We start from the raw sequence: 18378 nt of genomic DNA, 5'->3' as shown, positions 1-18378 counted from the left end.
ATATGGATAAAAAAATTAAAAAATAATAGGAGGATAAGGGGTAAAATAAATTGGGTAGGTGAAAATACTAGTGGTCAATGAGAGAGAGAGAGATGTGGGGTATGGTATGTATGGGTTTTTTCTCGTTTCTTTTTATTTTTTTTTTTGGAGTGATGCATATGTCCTAAAAAAATGATCGTGGTGATGAATATGCAAATATGTGGTGATATTGTGAGCCACTGATTGTACACCATGTGTGGAATGTATGTGTGTGAAGATTTGTCGATAAAAATATTTTTTAAAAAATAGGTAATTAATAATTCCAAAAAACAAAGATAGTAAAAAAAGGAACTGACTTTGGGTTATTACCAATTCAGAAATCAAGCCCATTGGAATAGGTGAAATGTCTCCTACCTTCATTGCAAGATGCTCTAGCACTGTTATTCCTAGAAGTCCATGGGACTTCACATTCCCTCTTCACAGCACCCAGTTTGCATAGCCAGCAGTATTCTCCAGTTCAGATTGACATCTACACTCAAAAGTCGAAATGGCTGTACTCTGGCACTAGTTTTACGAAGCTTTATAGAAAGATATAGGATTGGAAAGATAGTATATCAGCATGGTAGCCTCAACACATCTTTATCAGGGGTTCTTTCAACAGCCCTGTCATCTATCAGGGTTCCCCCAGCAGCCTGGGTGCAGACCACACCAGCATTGGGAAGTCTCAACACAGGAACTTTATCTTATAACTGTCCTCAGTTATCTTATAACTGTCTCTAGGCAGCACTTCCAAGCGGAAGCCAAGTACACCCTTGGCTATAAGAGATAACAGAAGAGAACCAAAGCTTGTGTTCTCCAAAAGTTTTTAAATAGTTCTGAACGTGAAAACCCTCAGGGCCTGTGTATCTGCTCACAGGCTTCTCAGTCCAGATGTAGTTCATCTACCAGGGCTTACTTTTTTATTTTTTATGATCACAGAGAAATCACATTGTTTTTATTAACAATCCAATCTCTACACACATACAGTATTGCACAAATAATAAGTGGAGCAACAGTTATATTAACCATATAAACCCATGAGCATTTATAGAAAGCTGCTGTTCTAGGTTTAGTGCATTTTGTACTAGGTACTTAGTGAATTTGACAAACAAAGGAACTTGGGTCCTATTTCAGTTCATGAGAATTAGCTTCCAAACAAAGCATATTTGCCACCTCACCAAATATGTCAAACCCAGGAATGTCAATAGTTCAATGACAAGATGAACACTGTTAAAGAAAATTTGGTGATAAACACATTAGGTTAAAATGTTAGGTTTAAAATTTTAGCAATTGGATTTAACATCCAGAAAGTTATAAGCACATTGGGAATTTTAAGAAAAGACCCCCAAGTTCTGCTTCACAATAACTGTTACATTCTAAATAATTCTAGACTGTCTTCTCTTCTAGTGTAAACTGTTGTTTCATGGTTTCATGGTAGAAATAGGATGGCAGTTCACATAAATGGGTTTTAAAAGAAGACTCTTAGCATTCAAAGTAAAATAAAAACTTACATAATCTCCTTCATATTACTAAAAAATTTCATCAAAATTTTGACCAGACAGAGAAGCCAGATCACCATTTAACTTTCCTGACTGCCAAGAGCACAGGGAACGTTTCACTTGCAATGGAGGGAGACCTATGATGAGTCTTAGCGCTGCCCTAACTTGCAGTGTGAGGTTGGATAAGCCTTTAGCTGCCGGGGTTCTGCTTACTTAGCTATGGAATTGAGCAGGGCATGGGCTAGATGACTTTTAAGAGACCTTTCATTTAAAAGAATCTGTCAGCTTCGGACATCATTTTGAGCAGACGTTTAGGGTGGTACAAGAAATGGATTGAAAAACAAGTTGCGGAGTATTTTCTACTTTTTGTTCCATCATTCAGTTCTAGGAAATCTTTGCCTGGAACTTTCTTCTAATAGCTGGTACTGTTACAGGGCAGGCAAACGAGGAATTCAGCAATGACATTTTTAATTAAAATGTAAAAAGGCCATGCCAAATTTGGGTAGAAAAACAGTGTACTACCACAGTACAAGCAGTCAGGATTTCTCACCTCTGAATTTAAAGAACCATCCATCTGGATGGGAAAATGCTGGGGGAGTTGCATAATTCAAGGCATTTGCTAGAGAACTCCCTGAAATCTTATCCCTAAGGCAAATTCAGTTAAACTGGTTCTAACAGAAAGGATACAAGAGAGTTAAGCATAGGGTAAGATTTTTCTTACAGAACAGAAAAATGATCCAAAGAAAATAATGGCTTCTCATTTTTCATCCTCTAAAAGGAATTCAAATATCACTTCTTGAATTCAGCACACTGGCCTCATTTTCAAAATGCATTAATGTATTTCCTCATAAGGCAGCCATACATTAGAAACCTTGAAAATGTGACAGTCACGTTATTTCTTTAGTAGGCCCCAAATGTTCCAGGAGCATCCGTGGAAGCTATAGCTGAAGAAGGAGTCCTGGGGGTGCCAAATATTAAAGCTTTCTTTTTAAAGAAAAAGCTTACTTTTATAATAACCAGGGCTTACTTTTATAATAACCCGGCAGAGCTGACATTTCACCTTTATCTTACCCAGTATTTCAAGGTAACAATGTAAGAAAAAGGCATATCGAGATCATCTTCCCATGAAGAAAAAATTTAAGCCTGCTGTAAGTCCTTTCTCCTTTCTACTCCTGCCCCAGTTTCTGGTCTTCTCCCTGGTATTGCAGTTTTCTAACAGGAGTAGGCTTCAGAACCTCTCTGTTCGGCTAAGGAAGCTCTGTGCACTCCATTTAGAGGGACAACAGGAGCCTAAGTAATGTTCCTTCAGAGAGTCTCCTCTGACCTTGCTGCTTGTTTCTCACTTTCACTTGTGGATAGGGGTGGCATGTTCATCATCGTCTAGTAGGGGATGCTCCTATTTGTTTACTGGCTATAGTATTTGCACTTAGGAAAGTGAAGGGTTTGGAACTATCACTGGATATTCTCCACACTCCCCACCAGTACTGTTTTCCACAGAAATTCCTTCAAATTTCTACTATAATTCAATGTGGCCGTTTCCTCATCCAAATCCTGCACATGGCCCAGGCTGCACACTGACGCTAATGTTTGTCTGCCCAGAACAACCTCCCCCAAATTGTAGACAGGTCCCCCTCTGTTTCTCCTTCCAGTCTTGGCATCTTGGTGAAGCCAGCCCTGATTTCAGGGGCTCTCACCTCTCTCAGTACTCCATCATGGTCGACATTTCCCTTTCATATGTCGTCACAGGATGGTTCCTTGAGGGCAGAAAGAGTATGTCATGCCTTTACCCGGTGCCTTGCACAGAGTAGATGCCCAGTAAACATTGACTGACTTAAGGAATAAGAATAAATGGATAGCGCATAGTCACTGCTCTAAGTTTATATCAGCAAAAGGACACTCACCTATGCCCCAATTCTTACATAAAGAATTCTTAGCTGCAAAAGTAAATTAAAGATGGAGAAAATAAGAAAAATTATGCTCATTTCTCCCCCAAGAAACAGAACTCCCTTTTTCTGTCTCAGAGATGCCTATGCCTGATCTGAAGAGAGAACTACCTCTACCTGAAATGCTGAAAACCCTGACAGGCAGTGAGCAGGAACACTAAAAGTCAAAAATAAGAGCGTACTATTCCTTTCCCTGTTCTGTCTGCATTTTATTGGGTCCTGTTTTAGTTAGGGTTCTCTAAAGAAACAGAATCAACAGGGAACACTCACAAATATAAAATTTATGAAAGTGTCTCATGTAACTGTGGGAATGAAGAGTCCAAAATCCATAGGGCAGGCTGTGAAGCTGACGATTCTGATGGAGGGTCTGGACGAACTAAACAGGAGAGGCTCGCCAGCCAAAGCAGGAAGAGAGCCTGTCTCTTCTGAATCCTCCTTAAAAGGCTTCCAGTGATTGGGTTAAGCATCACTCATTCAGAAGACACTCCCCTTTGACTGATTACAAATGGAATCAGCTGTGGATGCAGCCAACGTGATCAAGACTTAATTCTATGAAATGTCCTCATAGCAACAGACAGGCCAACACTTGCCCAACCAGACAAACAGGTACCACAACTTGGCCAAGTTGGCACATGAACCTGACCATGAAAGGTCCCAAAATGGAATGCTAGAAGTAGAATTATCTTTTAAATTAAAAACACTGATGGAATTTTAGTAAAAACTTACAGTCCTGTTATTTTATTGATTCTCAGTGGCTACTTGAAACAGTTTCTATGCCTGTTTTTTCTGTGACTGCCTTAGAATGAGGGTATAGCTAGTTAGTAGCTAGCACTTATAAGAAATGTGCTGTATGCCAGTAAATGTTAAGCACTTTACATATTAATTCATTTAGTCATCATAATATCTATTTTACAGTTGAGAAAACAGAAGTACAGAGAGGTTAATTAACTGCCTCAAGGTCACATGGCCAATAAACAGCAGAGTTAGAATTTGAAGTCAGTCTGGCACTAAAATCTATGTTCTTATTACACTGTCTCCCTTATACAATTAATACCTGTTTTTGTTCCGTAACAATTTTTAATATTTTGACATACATAGAGAATCTTTTTATAAGCCCAAATAACTATGTATGTACCATATTCTTACTAAATTATTAATCTGGCTTATAGGAGGGGGAGAAGTATATTTAGATTGGATTGATTTCCTCTGTGACCGTAAGAAAAGTTCAAATATCAAGAAACTTGATTATCTTAATTTTTCAATTTTCCATAATAAGTAGAAGATGTTACTCCATTCTGAGCTCCACTTGCCTCATAGTGTTTGCCTATCTGTTTTATGGTAGCAAATAATGAAGTAGATACTTTCACCCAAAGAAAAACTTAGATATCAAGAACTGTGCCATACCCAATTGGTTCTGACTCATCCTACCTCAGTCTTACTTCCCTCTGCCTTCCCGCCTACCCTGTATATTTGCTGGCATGTAGGGAAAGATAAGTGGTGTACATAAGTTGGGTTCTCTTTTGTCCTTTTAAATCTGAGTGCTTAATTTCCCTACCTGAATTCATTAACAGTTGTTATCATTGTGAAATCTTTAATCATAGAGTCAAAAAAGAATTCTAATATAGCCCTAAATCACCTTTTTTGTGTTTGTTTTCAATTAAATATTTGGAATGTAAGCCTCCTATTAGGGCTGATTTTTACTGAAAACTGATCCAATACCTTTTATTCCTGCTTATTTAAGTTTCTGAAATTTAATTTCATGGTATCTCATTTGAAATATTTTTATCTCCATTTTTCACATGTAGTTCAATCTCGAAGTGTGTTTCACTATACTTGATTTTGCTAAAAATGTCATGGTGACTTCATCCTCTGGTTGTTTTAATAGCAACCTTTATCTACCTACAGGAGAATACTAAAAAGTGAGCCTCCTTACCCTCAAGAAATGAGTGCTTTGGCCAAAGACCTAATTCAGCATCTTTTGATGAAAGACCCCAAGAAAAGATTAGGATGTGGTCCACGTGATGCGGATGAAATCAAGGAACATCTCTTCTTTCAGGTGAAATTTATTGAACAGATGGTTTCACCCCTGCTGTTTTCAGGGTGCTGAACATTCTCGGTGAAATGAGTGAACACAGTCCTTCTTGGGGTCATTTTCTCCTTATTTTCATACACAACTGCATCTTTTTTTAATGATAGGGACCCTTTAGGAAGGAGCTGAATTCTATTTATAAAGACCTAAATGATTTTTCTCCCCAAATAGAGTTGGGGTGGAAAGGATCGTATACCATTCAGTTTCCTATATACCAGTTGGTTAGAGTTTCTAGGTATTGGTTTCTATGTTTGATCTCAAGAATTAGGCATATGGACTGAGGAAATTTTTACTTTAATTATTATTTTTACTTTCCTCTCAGTAGAGCTATGATTCTCACAGTGTTTCACTCAAATAGTGATTTCACCTCCTCTTCTTTCCCAGGAGAAATTTCAGAAAATTCAAAATCTACGTTTCTTAGTTACTATCTGTAACACAGAGTTATTCATTTATTTTCTTTTTATTTGTGGCAGTGCTTTCTATTTCTGAAAAATCCTGTTGAGACCATTCTATAGGACCCCAACACAACTTTTCAATTTTTTATTTGCTCAATTTAGTTCAAATTAACACCAAATATCAAATGTTAAAAAAAAATTAAATTGAGTGATTGGTTAGTCATCTTAGTCAAAATAACCAAACCTGGGATACCATGACCTTGATTTCTAAAACCTTGAGCATATGACCTCTAAACAATTCCATCTTATCAATAAGCATGAACTAAATAGTTACAGTCTAAAGAGATATCCAAATTTTATTTTTATTTTGAAGACTAAGTCCTTACATTATTATCACCAAAATAAATGAAAACAGTGTTCTAAAACAAAGGAAAAACTTTTGTAGACTAAAACCCCATTTTATTTAATATTTTAAATATAAAAAATATTGATTTACAGTAAAAATTTTCTCTTTGTACTACTATACTCAAAAAAGGCCGATTATTTCAGTTTTTCAGTGTAATCATTTTAAAAAAATTAGTACATGTCTAACAGAAGTTTAGTAACATAGTGAGAAATACATTTAGAATAAAATGTACCTTTCAGTATGTGCATTTCATAGATTCTTATGACTTAGAAAGAGTAATATTTGAACAAACTATTTCTAATATTTAGTTCAGAAGCTTGGCTTAGAAATTAGCAGTTAGGTAAAATTCAAGAAATTATTCAGGGTTAATACCCCCAATCATATTTTTTCCACAATTCTCTGTGTCTGTACATATTGTAATATGTCTTTCTTATTAGAGAAATTTTGCCTTTCCATAACTTGGAATAGTAATGTTAGATTACTTAATTGCTTTGGCTTTTAAAATGACAGGGACACTTTAGGAAAGACCAGAATTCTATTTGTCTAGACCTAAATGGTCTTTTTTTTCCCCCAAATGGAGCAGGGATGGAGAAGATCATATTAGCATTCAGTTTTCTATATATTAAAATTTCTCCTGCTAACAGTCTATTTTTTTTTATTACCCCTTTTCTCTAGAAATTTTTCCTTAATATGTATATAATAGCCAAGCACAAATGCACTTGTAGTAGAAAACGTCATAGCCCAGATAGAGGAAAGCATACTAACTAGGAAATCAAGAAATATTGTTCTAATCCAGACTCTGCCCCAGCTAGTCCTTAAATTAAAACATTAGTTCTTATTTCTGGGTTTCCATTTCCTTCTGGATCGAAAAAGAGGATAACTAAATGATTTCTAAAAATTTTAAGATCTGTAATTTAATGAATTTATTTCCATTGCATCCACAAGAGAGCATAGTAAAAACATTTTATATAGGTTAAATTGATCAACGAAGAATCACAAGTTTTCATATTTTGCTATCTCTGAAATCACAAAATATCTTATAATGGACAGCATCTTACTAGTCATATTGATAATGCTTTTTTCCTTATTAGTAGTACATATAATAATGGAGTATCTTACTGTCAAATATGACATCTAAGATTCAAAGAAATATGATAATAGTGTATCTGTAGGATTCAATTCAGTAAGTATTACCTGAGGTTGTATTAAGTGACTAGCAGGAACATAAATAATACAGAAAAGTGGGTTAGATTTGAATGATATAAAACATAGAAGTTAATCAAACAGTAACTGTCTGACATGGATGGCGAGGGAGCTTGGATTATTCCATGGGGGAGGTAAGAGGCAGAGTTTAAAATGCTTGAATACAGTTCAGTAAGAAAAGAGCAATTACATCACTATAATAGTTGGTATAATTTAAATGCATAGACACAAGCAAATGCATGGTTTATATTGAGTTTTATTTTTTAAATTTGTCCAGATGACTAGGAGGAAAGTTAAGTAAGACTGCCTCTAGAAAATATGAAGTTCTTTTAGAGTTAGTATTCATACCCACAAAGTGTGTTTTAAAACCCTTTATTGCCTTTTTTATTTTTTTTTTCATAATAACTGTCTACAGAGGCTCAGGACAAAAGTAATTATTCTGTTATCCCTAAGGGTAAACTAGGGTGTCTTGATGCCCCCCAGAGGACACTACAAGAATTCCACAGTGATATAAAGCAGTATCATCCTTCAGGCAGAGTTGGCTGGAGCCTATAAGCTGCAATCTGAAAATGTGTTTTTGTTTAGGAAAAAATATTAATCATTGATTTCAAATATGTGCCCTTATCTTTAGCCTTTCTCCTTACTAATGAAGTAAAAATCCTAAATTTGTTATTCTTAGAAACTCTTTTTCGACTTTGTTGATTTCTACTCTGTATCATTTTTCTTCCTTTGCTTTAGAAAATAAACTGGGGTGACTTAGCTGCCAAAAAAGTGCCCGCACCATTTAAGCCAGTCATTCGAGATGAATTAGATGTGAGTAACTTTGCAGAGGAGTTCACAGAAATGGATCCCACTTATTCTCCTGCAGCCCTACCCCAGAGCTGTGAGAGGCTGTTTCAGGTAATTGCCCAGAATACAAATGTATACATTGGCTATATGCGCTTCAAAAGAAAGGATTAATTTTCTCATATGAAAATGTTTTGTTTTGTTTTGAAACTTAAAAAAAAAAGGTTCTCTAATATCTTAAGGATTATTAAATACAAAGATATTGCAAATTGTTAACTGAAGCTTATGGTTTGCTAAACTGTTTATGTGTTTATTTTCAACATAAAGAATTAATTTTATACCTGGCATTTTATTTTTATATTTAAAGAGGATTTTGTATTTAAAAATGTTTATCAGACTTGAGATAAAATATTCATAGCTTCACATCCTTGACATCTCTAAGTATGTCTTTAGAATAATTTAATCTGGCTATCCACAGCATGTCTGTTCATTCTGTATCACCAATGTCTAGTACAGGGCCATAGTAGATGTAAAAGAAATGTTTGCTGAATTAACTAGCTCAACCTGATTAACTGTCCATCATTCTACCAGTTTTGGTTCAGTTTATCATTCTGAGATTTTATATCTTTTCAAAAACTCAATTTCAAATTTAATTATTTTGAAGTAATGAATCAAATAATTGCTGAATTAGAAAATAACTATAATTACACTTATTATTCTAGTTTGAAAACTAGTAGCACTGGGACCACTTTAATACCTTAATTGTACCTTTCTTTTGAAAAATTAGCTATGTATATAGGCAAACATTTATCAGTAGTGCTGAAAAATTACAGCTAGGAGTCAGATTTTGTGGGTGGAATGGGATGGAAATATGTTTCTGCCTTTTAATTTGAACTGGTTTAACGCTACCAGAAGATGGCATTATCTCCTTCTTAAAAGCATTTCCCTGTTGATTCAAAGCAATCCTGCATTTTGAATTGCAAATAAAATAAAATTTAAGTTTATCTCAACAAATACTTGAGTGTTTTTCATTTGCTTTTTCTTGATTAAAAAAAATAATAATCACAACCTAGTCTGCTAACCTGGAAGGTCTCAAGTCTTTATTCGCTACCTTTTTTTTTCAGGGCTATTCCTTTGTTGCTCCTTCTATTCTGTTCAAGCGAAATGCAGCTATCATAGATCCTCTTCAGTTTCACATGGGAGTTGAACGTCCTGGACTTACAAATGTAGCCAGGAGTGCAATGATGAAGGTATATATAGATGTGTAGTTACTTAAATGACATATTTGTAGTTTTCATGAATGTTTAAATGCCAACATCAGTTAATAGCCTCAAGTCTGTAAAGGTAAATGTATTAAGCTTACCATTTGATTAAAGTAAAATTTTTTAAAATGAATAAATGGAAATAGTAATGTTTGCATTGAACAACTACAACATCAATTCAAATAGTCTTCTTTTTTAGTGATACAGAATATGTATCTTAAATGATTTGGTAAAAATAGGAACTAGCTCAAATGAGATGAATTTTAGATTACATATATTTTCCATTCATATTAATAATTTTCTATAACTCTACAATTTTATTTATCCCGTGTGTACTACTAGTATTTTCTTAAATTAAATGATGTTGACTTCTTATCAGGACTCTCCATTCTATCAACACTATGACCTGGATCTGAGGGACAAACCATTGGGAGAAGGAAGTTTTTCGATTTGTCGAAAGTGCATGCATAGAAAAAGTAACCAAGCATTTGCAGTCAAAATAATCAGCAAAAGGTATGGCTATACCTGGTAGTCTTTCTTATGTAGTCATCCTAGTCAATAAGTTCATTTTGTAAATGAAGATATTTATTTAAAAGGATATTAGGGGTATTTTTAAGGCTGTTTACCCACAGGTTTTAGATACTTGACTTATTTTAAAATTTTTCCATAATACTTCTAGCTGTAATGAGTATTTTCTGATAGTGTAATCCATTTTAGGCACAAATCATAGTATGATATGCTTTTGAGTTTGTTATGAGAAAACTTTATTGTGACAGGGATATTTAATCAAACTTACTTAGTAATTTCAGTAGCTATTGCCCTTCCTATTAGTTGTATATTTGAAGTACTTTTTTCTGAAATTATTTAGTTCAATCTGCTTGTAGTTTTGATGACTGATTATTACCTCCATGATTATATATTCTTATACCAAATTATTGCACAAATGGAACATCCATTTCTTCATATGACTATCTCTTTTCTGACTCAGATATAATAATTTTCTCCAGATTAGATGCATTACTTGTACTGGTAGGTAGCATGATTCATTACTTTCCTGTACACCTCATTCTGATACTTTGACATATATATTCTGAATGCACTGTAAATAAAAACAAAATTAGTTTTGGGGCAATACTGACATAAAAATTTGCTTGAAGAAAGATGTAGGGGCTAACTACTTCATCTTACAGGATGGAAGCCAATACTCACAAAGAAATAACAGCTCTGAAACTCTGTGAAGGACATCCCAATATAGTGAAGTTGCATGAAGTTTTTCATGATCAGGTATTACACATTTTTTCTGTATCTACTTTTCAGCAGTTTTGGTGATGCTTCTGGGTTAGTCAGGGATATGGGACATGGCTCAGTCACTAGAGAGGGTAGAGAAACCACCCCACACACACTATTACTCACTCCAAAATCAATTCATCCTTTCACTTCTGCTTTTCTCACTGAGTAGAAGCCACATATGTCATGGAAGGTAGGACAGTGGGACAGGAGCTTAATGGCATAGTCACTGGCTGCAGTGAGTGTGCCTATTGCCCATTCACCTGCTCCCCACCATAGCTTAATCTCTGCGTAACTCGCAGTATTTGTAATAAATACTTGTTTTCAGCCTTCAACTTTCTATTCACTTCTAGAATAGAACTTAAACCTAATTACTATGAGCTAAAGAACAAAAGGAAGCAGAAAGGCAAAGATATTCATTCCCCTTTCATCTTCCAGCTCCAGGTGGCAAATTCTCAGACCAGAAACCAGGTCATGCTGTCCCCTCTTCTGCTGGCAGTCCTACTTTCTAATGGAAACCTATCACAGAAGCTTGGAACTTTGATATGGGAGGGATGCCATTTTGTCAGGTCCATATCTCTTTCCCAACCCCTCCCACTGCCACCTCCCATGACAGAAATTGCTCCATTACAGTATTCTTTTTCCCAAGACTATCTTGGATGATATAGGTCTGCTCAAGAATACACACTAGGCACAAGAGCCAAAACCTGGCCTGGATATGATTTGCCCTGGTTTTACCAATGAAGAACCTGAGATTCAGACTTAATGAGACTTGTCCAAGATAAAATCTAGTAAGGAGAGCCTGGTCTCCAGTTCTGGGCTCTCTTCATTTGCTGCTTTAACACAACCTTCAGCTGAGGTAACTGTGACCTGGTTCTCTACCACATTGAAATCTCCCAAAGTACTATGGCCAAAAATGGCACATCTTGGTAAAACTCTGGCAGTAGCAGCAGTAGCATCATAACTGTAATAACTGCTGGCATTTATTGTCAAATACCTTTTGTAGTCCAGAAACCAAGAAAATGGTCATCATGTTTTACTTTATCCCATGCTGATAGTAACTTTGTGAGGTGAGAAAACAGAAACTCCCAGAAGGTAAGTAACAGTATTTCACAGCTTGTAAGTGGTGATGCTGGGGACTGAACCCATGCAGTCTAACTTCATCGCCCAGGCTTCCAAGCTTTTAATTACTTTGCAGTACTGCCTTCAGAGGAGGCATAAACATGGCCTGGCTTTCACAATGGACAAGTGAGTACCTCAAAATGACATCATCTGCTACTTTCTCTTTGTTCTTATGGTCAGTAAAGGAATGCCTTTTGAAGCAAGAACTCAGGGGAACTGCATTCCCTGATCCTCTACCATCTCCCACCCCATAGAGCTATTCAATGATAATGAAGGTAGTAAGTCCTCTAACCATTGGCAGTATTTAAGAAAAAATTGGATGGTCTTTTGTTGAAGATGATATAGAGCAGATTCACCTGTCAATCAAGGAATCAACGGGTGACCTTAGACATCCCCTCCAGGTTTGCAGCAGTACCCTTAGTAGCATCATAACTAAGCCTTTTTTCCTCTGACCTTCAGACTGATATCAGAGCTCAGGAACTACATCCCTAATTTTTTATTTGTGTCACAAATAAATTTGTGTCACAAGTAAATTTATTTGCTATAATTTTTATTTTCTTGTGATTATATATGTATGTGTGTGTGTGTATATATATATACACATATACACACATATATAACAAAAGTCACCATTTTAACAATTTTTAGATGTACAATCCAGTGGCATTAATTACATTTATACTGTTGTGCTACCATCACCACCATCCATTACCAAAACTTTTTCATCACTCCAACCTATTATTTACTCTTTTTATATTCAAGTTACTAGAATATAAATTGACTTCTTTTTCACTAATGGCTGAAGTTGATCAAGAGTCTGTCTTCAACGTTTGATTATTTAACAGTATGGTTCTTTTTGTGTACCATGGTTTGTCCTTCACACACTTTATTAGTTTCCTGTTACTGCTATAACAAATTATTATGAATTTATTGGCCTAAAGCAGTGCAAATTAATTATTCTACAGTTCTGGAGATTAGAAATTCAAAATCAGTCTTACTGGTTCAAAGACAGAGTGTTGGCAGGGCTGGTTCCTTCTGGTAGCCCTAGAGGAAAATCCATGTATTTGCCTTTTTTAGCTTCTAGAGTCACCCACATTCCTTGACTCATGACCCCTTCCTCATATGACTCCAGCCTTTTGCTCCATAATCACATCTTCTACAATGAACTCCAGTCCTCCTACCTCCCCCTGATAAAGAATCATATGTTTACATACTGGAACAATCTTCCCATCTTAGGATCCTTCATTTAATCATATTTGCAAAGTCCTTTTGCCATGTAAGGTCATAGTCACAGATTCCGGAGATTGGGATGTTGACGTCTTTGGGGGTCTTTATTCAGCCTGCCACACATATATTTTCTCACTGTTACCTACGTTTTATTAATAAGGGTGCTAAAGTTCAGAGAAATAAAGTAACATCCCCAAGATCATAAGTAGCAGAACTGATGTTCAAATACAGGTTTGACTTTAAAACCTGTTTTTAAACCACTACAGATATTGCCTTCCATCTTTTTTTTTTGCATGGACAGGTACCAGGAATCGAACCCAGGTCTCTGGCATGGCAGGTGAGAACTCTGCTTGCTGAGCCACCGTGGCCCGCCCTCTTCCATCTTTTTAATGCTTAGTGGCCTATACATATAATAGACCTTCAACTTTGACCTTCTTTGTCTAATGTAGAAACTCAAATTAGCTTGATATCTAGTTGCCAGAAAACAATTCTCTTATTTAAAAGGTGTTCAGGGCAATGGTGGCACAGTGGCAGAGTTCTCGCCTGCCATGCCAGAGATGCAGGTTTGATACCTGGTGCCTACCCGTATGAAAAAAAAAGGGGGTGTGTGTGTTCATTTTTTACAATTTGTCTAACATAGACAGGATAATGTTCTTATAATTGTATTTTTTACAAAGCAATTTTTGTGGGTTTTACTAATTCAAAAGGAAACATTTTAAGTGGCAATGCTATAATTCATAGCACTTGTATCTGCATATTGTTTTGATCTCTTTTTTAAAAATCATTTGTTTATTTGAGAGCTGATGTAAGTCCTTTGCTTTTTGTTAGTTCCTTTGTTATTTTTTTAATGGAATTGTATGCAAAGCATACCAAATATATAACTTACAAAGTAGCTGTTTAATCAAGATAAGACTATTGCTTTAAACAATAAAAAAAATCTACAAAAAAAAAAAAGATATGACTGTTGGTATAAAAAACTATTTAGCCACAGTAAATTATGAATATTTACCATGGGTATTAACAGGAATCCTACAGTTAATCTGTTGAGCTCTAACTGGAGGTTTCAAAATGGCATCATCAAAGAATACCTCTTTTAAAAGGTAAATTTGTATGCCAAGCCTGCTAAGGGCAGTTGCCCATACTCAGTAATCTTCTATATTAATTAAAGCAGAGGATTTCACATAATTGTCAGCTCTGGGTCACATGTTTAAAAGAAAGACTTATATACCTGATACAGAGAGTTGAAGTGGAATTCAAATGAAAGAATTAGTCAAGGAAGAGATACATAGATTTTACAGCAGTACTTGAAATTTTCCATCACCAAAATAGAATTATCACAGAGCCACCTTGTCCTTCACCTGTTTCCTCTATAATAAAGGGTTTCTGTTGATTATTTTAACAAGAACTTACTTACAATTATTGGGTAGATAATAGTCAATAAATATTTTATATATGAAAAGACTTTTCTTCTTTATTGAGGCCCTCCACATTCTTCTTCTTTCTTTTCTAGCTTCATACATTCCTAGTGATGGAACTTCTGAATGGGGGAGAGCTGTTTGAACGTATTAAGAAAAAGAAACACTTCAGTGAGACTGAAGCCAGCTATATCATGAGGAAGCTTGTTTCAGCTGTAAGCCACATGCATGATGTTGGAGTGGTACATAGAGATTTGAAACCCGAGGTATAAAATAGCATAATCTCTTAATAAGTCCCCAAATATGTGTGTGTGTGTGGGGGGGGTTGTTTCTTTTTTTTTGTTTTTTTGGTTTTTTTTGCATTCAGGGCTTTCCGCTAAATAGATCCTTGCAGATTTCATGGTACAGGATATTTTTTTCTTTTTCATTTCAGTTTGAAATAAATTTGTCTCCTTTTTTTTTCTGCCAGCTGATTATCTTGAGGTTATATTTATAAGTGTGAGAAACTTTTATGGAAGAAATACTTTATGCAACAGTTGTGGACTAAAAATAGCAATGGAAATTTTGCAGCAGAAAACAGTATACCTTCTATATATATATATATACTCTTTTTGAGAATTTTTTAAATGGTATATTTTAAAGCTTGTTTTTTACCTTTCTAATCAGATTGATTGGTTTATGAATAGGGATGTATGGAATTCTATTCTGAATATTTAAACATGAAGAATTATCTTGTTTTAATTAGTTGTACCATCTATATATGTGCTTTTCTGTGCTCATGTACTATAATATTTATAGAACTATGTAGCAGTGCAGAAGTAACAGCTTTTTATATATTTATTCTTTCAAAAGGTTAACACAGAAGATTCTAACTCTAGAATGATCCCTCTTCAGTATTTTTAGTATCAAAAATATGAAAGTTCCTCCCTTTTAGAAAACTGGCAAGTAACAATGAAAATTAAAAACTAGAAACCAATAATTTATAAAAGGATATAACAGTGAATCATCTTTTACCATATTCACAATTATACATATTTCCTCTCCAAAATAGAACTTCATTTTTAATTACAATGTGATTATAATGCATTTCCTAGTATACTTTAAATGATAATTTATTTGATGTTTATTCTTTGTTAGGCCACAAAAGAGAAAAATTACTCTAAAAGCACCACTTTTGCCTTTTATTTAAGTATTGTGGATTACTGGAGGAAGGGAATGTTTTAAAAATGGAATTCTTTGAATTTAAATATAATTGATTTGTTCCTTTAAAGTCTTTAAACTTCTGCGTACTTTCTGTTGTTGTTATACATATTACTAGTAATTAATCAAAAATGAATTGTTTTATGAACTTGCAGCTATGATAGCTCCCCTCTGCTTTCTTCATCATAGTTCTCACTCTCCTACGTAACGCCCACTGACAACATGGTGCTCTTATACTGGAGATTAGCTGCCTATTTTTGAATATGAAAGCACACCACTTAAATATTTTCTTGGTAGACAAGGAACAATCATGTAATTTTTCTAATTGTACAGATTTGTTCCATGACTAGAGAATTTATTTTTACATTTTTTATTCTTTAATAAATGGCCACCTGTTATCTCATGAAACTCAAATGACACATATGTCCCCTCCAGCAGAATTCAAGTTTATCGTTGTACTTTATTGTTCATAGCGTACTTATATGGTTTAATTCTTATTTGTTATAAAGCTTTTCTTTAAAGTAATTATTTGAAATACAGCAGATTATTTAGAACATTCTACAAGTGATGGTCCTAAATCAAACTGGGATTTGGAGAAATAAAAGATGTACCTTTTATTAACATTTTTATAATTAAAATAGCTTTTACTTTACTTTTAAATGGGAGAATATTATCTCCAAAGTAAGAAGTTTAATCCCTTTCTCACTGATAAAGCATTTTAAGATCTAATTATTTATCTTTTGGTAGATATTTATGTAGTATTCATTTTCTGCAACAGCAAATCATAAGTTCTAGGTAAGACAGATAAATTTAGAAGTTGGCTAACATTCTCAGTGGGCTACTTTGTATTTTCCAAACTTGTCCCTGTACTCCTGAAAGATTGAAAAAAATTACATCAAATTAGTTTCAGACAGAATTGGATAAAAGGGGATTGAATGGTTGCTTCCTTCCATACCTGACCATACACACCCAGCTCCATGTAGAACTGTCTGTAACTCAACACTGTGGGCTTTGAGAGAGGAGGTAGGTAAGTGAGCAATGTGCTCCAATTTTAAATGCTCAAGAATATGAGGAATGGATCAAAGGTCTCAAATAAAAGTGAATGTTATGTCATTCAAGGACTGAGATCATTTCTCCTCAGTTTTAATATAGAACAAACTTAAGTCATTCTGAAGGACTTTAGCAGTCGGTAAAGGCAGAGGCCAGGTGCACGTCATTGACTGCTCTGTCTGTGTATAGCACAGCGCCTGGCACTGTGGAGGAGCGCACATGTCATTTGCTGGAAGACTCGCCCCCACTGTACTTCCAAGAATCCCAGTTGTGACTCCAATGTGGTAAAGCTCACATTTAATGATAGCCGCATTTTAATTCCTTCACAAATTCAGAATTAATCATTGTATGATAGAAATTTTAAGAAAACTTTTTGTTTTGCTTTGCTTTTTTCTTTCCTCCAACTTTGTTGATTTTTAGCTTTTAAACAAAGGCTTAGGAGATTTTTCTTCTTTGTATCAACAAATTTTCTGTGATGTCCTTTATTTCTGTTAGAATAGTAGAAACAAATCAAATATTGTTCCAGAGCTGGGGAATAATTTAATGTAGTACATATCTCCATGCCTTCATTCACAGACTCTACTAGATATTATATTAAATCTTTTATTTATGACTTCATTCCAGGAACAACTATTTATCAGGCACCTACAATGACTATTTCTGTGCCAGGCCCTGGGGATACAGTCAGAAATAAGGTAGACCAAGTCCCTGCCCTTATGGTTTCTGGTCTAATGTGGGATGAAGATGTTAAACTAATAATACAGAGGCAATAAATGCCAGAATGGGAAAGTTAATAGTGCTAGAAGAAAAATTTAAAAGATACAACTTCAGTTTGGTAGAATGGTTAAGGGTGATGTCTCTAATTGAAGAGTCAGTATACAAAAGCCAGGCTAGAAGAGAGGTTAGTTAAGGAAGCAAAAGACAAATTCAAGTAGAGACAAAGGGTCTTGGCATCAGAAGAGGAATAGTGCAATGGAAAAGTGTTTCCTGTAGCATTGTAAAAATGGAATAATATAAAAAGTATAAAGCGGAAAGCAATAGTATGCTGGCATTCATTCCCCAACCCTCTTCATCAGACCTCTCTCTATGCATAAGTCAAATATCAACATATTAGTAGATAATGTCATGTAGGTGGAATCACCAAATCCCACGAAATGTTAAAGAGTAATCTCTTTGGTGTGTGTATCTTTCAGAATTTATTGTTCACTGATGAAGAGGATAATTTGGAAATTAAAGTAATTGATTTTGGGTTTGCACGCTTAAAGCCACCTGATAATCAACCCCTTAAGACACCATGCTTCACTCTTCATTATGCTGCTCCAGAGCTCTTGAATCATAATGGCTACGATGAGTCCTGTGACCTCTGGAGCTTGGGTGTCATTTTGGTGAGTTCATTTCAACTCAGTCAGTCATTTGGGGTCCTGTATATTTCTCTGTCTCTTTGCTGCTTTTCTTAAATTTGTGAAAAATTTGGTT

At 35.0% G+C, this 18378-nt stretch overlaps 1 protein-coding gene across 16 annotated transcripts in view; it reads left to right on the top strand.

Moving 5' to 3' along the window:
* Window positions 1-18378, top strand: part of RPS6KA5 (ribosomal protein S6 kinase A5) — a 328971-nt gene that overhangs the window by 243921 nt on the left and 66672 nt on the right. For all 16 annotated transcript variants that reach the window (XR_013160427.1, XM_077123333.1, XM_077123324.1 and 13 more), the window contains 7 exons: window positions 5366-5516; window positions 8292-8453; window positions 9464-9589; window positions 9981-10114; window positions 10792-10885; window positions 14748-14918; window positions 18096-18287. Coding sequence is in view for 15 of the 16 variants with exons in the window: in XM_077123333.1 (XP_076979448.1) it covers window positions 5366-5516; window positions 8292-8453; window positions 9464-9589; window positions 9981-10114; window positions 10792-10885; window positions 14748-14918; window positions 18096-18287 (1030 nt within the window). In the remaining variant the exon portion in view is untranslated. The remainder of the gene's footprint in view (window positions 1-5365; window positions 5517-8291; window positions 8454-9463; window positions 9590-9980; window positions 10115-10791; window positions 10886-14747; window positions 14919-18095; window positions 18288-18378) is intronic.

Source organism: Tamandua tetradactyla, chromosome 12, assembly GCF_023851605.1.
Source record: "Tamandua tetradactyla isolate mTamTet1 chromosome 12, mTamTet1.pri, whole genome shotgun sequence".
Lineage (NCBI taxonomy): Eukaryota > Metazoa > Chordata > Mammalia > Pilosa > Myrmecophagidae > Tamandua > Tamandua tetradactyla.
The sequence above is the reverse complement of the archived record's forward strand: the minus strand, read 5'-3'. Positions and strand labels throughout refer to the sequence as shown.